This window comes from Perkinsus marinus (assembly GCF_000006405.1).
Source record: "Perkinsus marinus ATCC 50983 genomic scaffold scf_1104296956272, whole genome shotgun sequence".
Taxonomy (NCBI): domain Eukaryota; phylum Perkinsozoa; order Perkinsida; family Perkinsidae; genus Perkinsus; species Perkinsus marinus.
The window spans coordinates 31,607-33,620 of NW_003207528.1; the positions used below are offsets into that span (position 1 = coordinate 31,607).

Below are 2,014 nucleotides of genomic sequence, written 5' to 3' on the forward strand. Positions count from 1 at the left end.
TGGGGAGAGTTCCCATCAAAGTGGGGCCTCATCGTTCGCCCAGGATATAGCTTGCTTATCGTCTATAAGGCGGTCAGTAGAGAGGAGTCGAGCCACTCGGGCTTCTCCTGAACCCGTGGAGAGCGAGAACGTCGTTGGCGTCATGGCGGTGGCCACTGCATTGAAGAGGTTGGGCGCGGCCAAACTGGCTCGAGATATAGAGTTGAGAGAGAGCTCAATAGTTCAGGAGCAACCACTCCCCTCTGTGGACGGGGCACTGGAGCAATTCGAGGAGGATGTGAAGTCACTGAGAAGGTTTGATCAGGTCGATCGACAATGTCATGTCTTCATGAAAGGGATAGGATCGGACGTACATAGGAAACCTGAAAATGACCATCCCGAATCTGAAGTTATCTCCGAGCCTTCTGTGGAAGATGATGTTAGTGAGGACCCCACTAAATGCCAACCATGTGATGGGGAGTCGGGGAGGAACGAAGACGTAGGGGTAGCGGTAGAGTCGCCGGTAGTCCAAAGTAGAGTTGAACGCATGAAGGAGGATATGGTCAAACGGATAGCCGAGCAGATTGTGAAGGCACAAGCTGCTCGGCAGGATAAGGATCAAGACGATAACGTGCTAAGTGAATACTTACAGTCGACTCCTGTTGGACGTGCTTCGTGCTATGGCACGGGGGAGAGTACTGAGGGCGAGAGAGGCAAGCCGCCCTCGGAGGTCATCCATTGTGAATCCTCGAGTCAAAGTCAGCTGGACATCGGAGGTGGTGTACTGACAGATTGGCTCGGTAATGACAGTTCAACAGGAGGGGAAATGCTGGACACTGAAGATCTAATGGAGTAGGGCTGGGCAGCAGACCTAGTAGCTTCAAAAATGGGGATTCGACTGAACCTTGTCAGTTATCTCCCACCTCTAGCAGACGTATCATCGACGAACAGCGCTCTGCCAATGAACCTCACAATCAAAACGACCGCCTCAGAGGAGTTGGACAAGCTGGCAGACCTGCGGGGGAGGCTGGCACTGGAGGCTCGTCGGGAGGAGAAGAGGAAGGAAGAAGAGGCTAGACGCCTGGCTGTTGGCAGGTTATCGCTTTCTGAGAGTGACCGACTTTGGACAGAGGGTCGCCCTCAGGCGCGCGATGATCAAAGTGGCAGCTAGTGAGGAGAGGGAAACTGTGAGAAGAAAGGCGGTCCAAGGAAGGGCTGAGGAGAACCCAAATGTGAGAGGACGTGACGTCAGGCTAGCGGACATCCTTGTGTATAGCAGTTGCCTTCACCGGTGCGTCGAGCTAAGCAGCGGCTAGCGAAGTCGTTGAAGATGGAGGCTGAGCGAAGGCAACGGGAGGAAGAGGAGAAAAGCAAAACACAGGCCGAAATATTCAGAAAGCGCGACGAGAGGATTAACAGGTGTTTTTAATAACACTCGTCGAGGGGCAACCATATGATTACCAGATATTTGGCAAGGCAGCGAGAGAAGCTCAAGAAGGTGCCCGGGAGGAAGCCAGAGAGGAAGGTATGGCCTTACACCCAGGCTCTCCATCATCTCGTTGTAGACCCCAGTGGCGTCTCGGAGATCAGCACCTCCCGACTATTCCCTTACCCCACCTAAGACGTTGCCATCTTATAAGGCCTCGAGGCCTTGGCTTGCCAATGAGTAGGTGGTAGCAGCAATAGCTTTGCCTTAGAGCCATTCTATCAGAGCTATTGCTGCCACCTCTCCTGTTGACGGTCGAGTGTTCCTCAGTGAGGCACAAGCGAGGGACTTCAACCGTGCCGTGATAGACCCCATCAGCCCAGTTGAGGAGGTGCCGAGGTCGCCCCGTCTGCCTGACTCCCTTGCAAGCAGCGAATCTGTGGATATTGGTGAGACGTCTGGCTAACGGGTCACTGATGGCCATATTCCTTCGTAGAGGATGAGAGCGAGCTCATCGACGATCTTCTCATCGGCATCTGATGACCACGCCGGCGGCTCCATGTGAATGAAGTGTCTCAACAAACAACGTGTCGTCTCGATGTCGGAAGG

The 2,014-nt window shown here is 53.9% G+C and overlaps 2 protein-coding genes across 2 annotated transcripts; both read left to right on the plus strand.

Annotated features, from left to right (window-relative positions):
• Positions 1-142: 142 nt before the first annotated feature.
• Pmar_PMAR003937 (hypothetical protein) lies at positions 143-835 on the plus strand (the record flags this gene model as incomplete). The annotated part of the gene is made up of 1 exon (XM_002775221.1): positions 143-835. The coding sequence occupies one exon, from the start codon at positions 143-145 to the stop codon at positions 833-835; it is 693 nt and encodes a 230-aa protein (XP_002775267.1).
• A 105-nt stretch (positions 836-940) lies between these two features.
• Positions 941-1,945, plus strand: Pmar_PMAR003938 (hypothetical protein; the record flags this gene model as incomplete). Its single annotated transcript, XM_002775222.1, has 6 exons — positions 941-1,074; positions 1,124-1,211; positions 1,259-1,398; positions 1,444-1,504; positions 1,677-1,854; positions 1,902-1,945. The coding sequence occupies 6 exons, from the start codon at positions 941-943 to the stop codon at positions 1,943-1,945; spliced, it is 645 nt and encodes a 214-aa protein (XP_002775268.1).
• Positions 1,946-2,014: the final 69 nt, after the last annotated feature.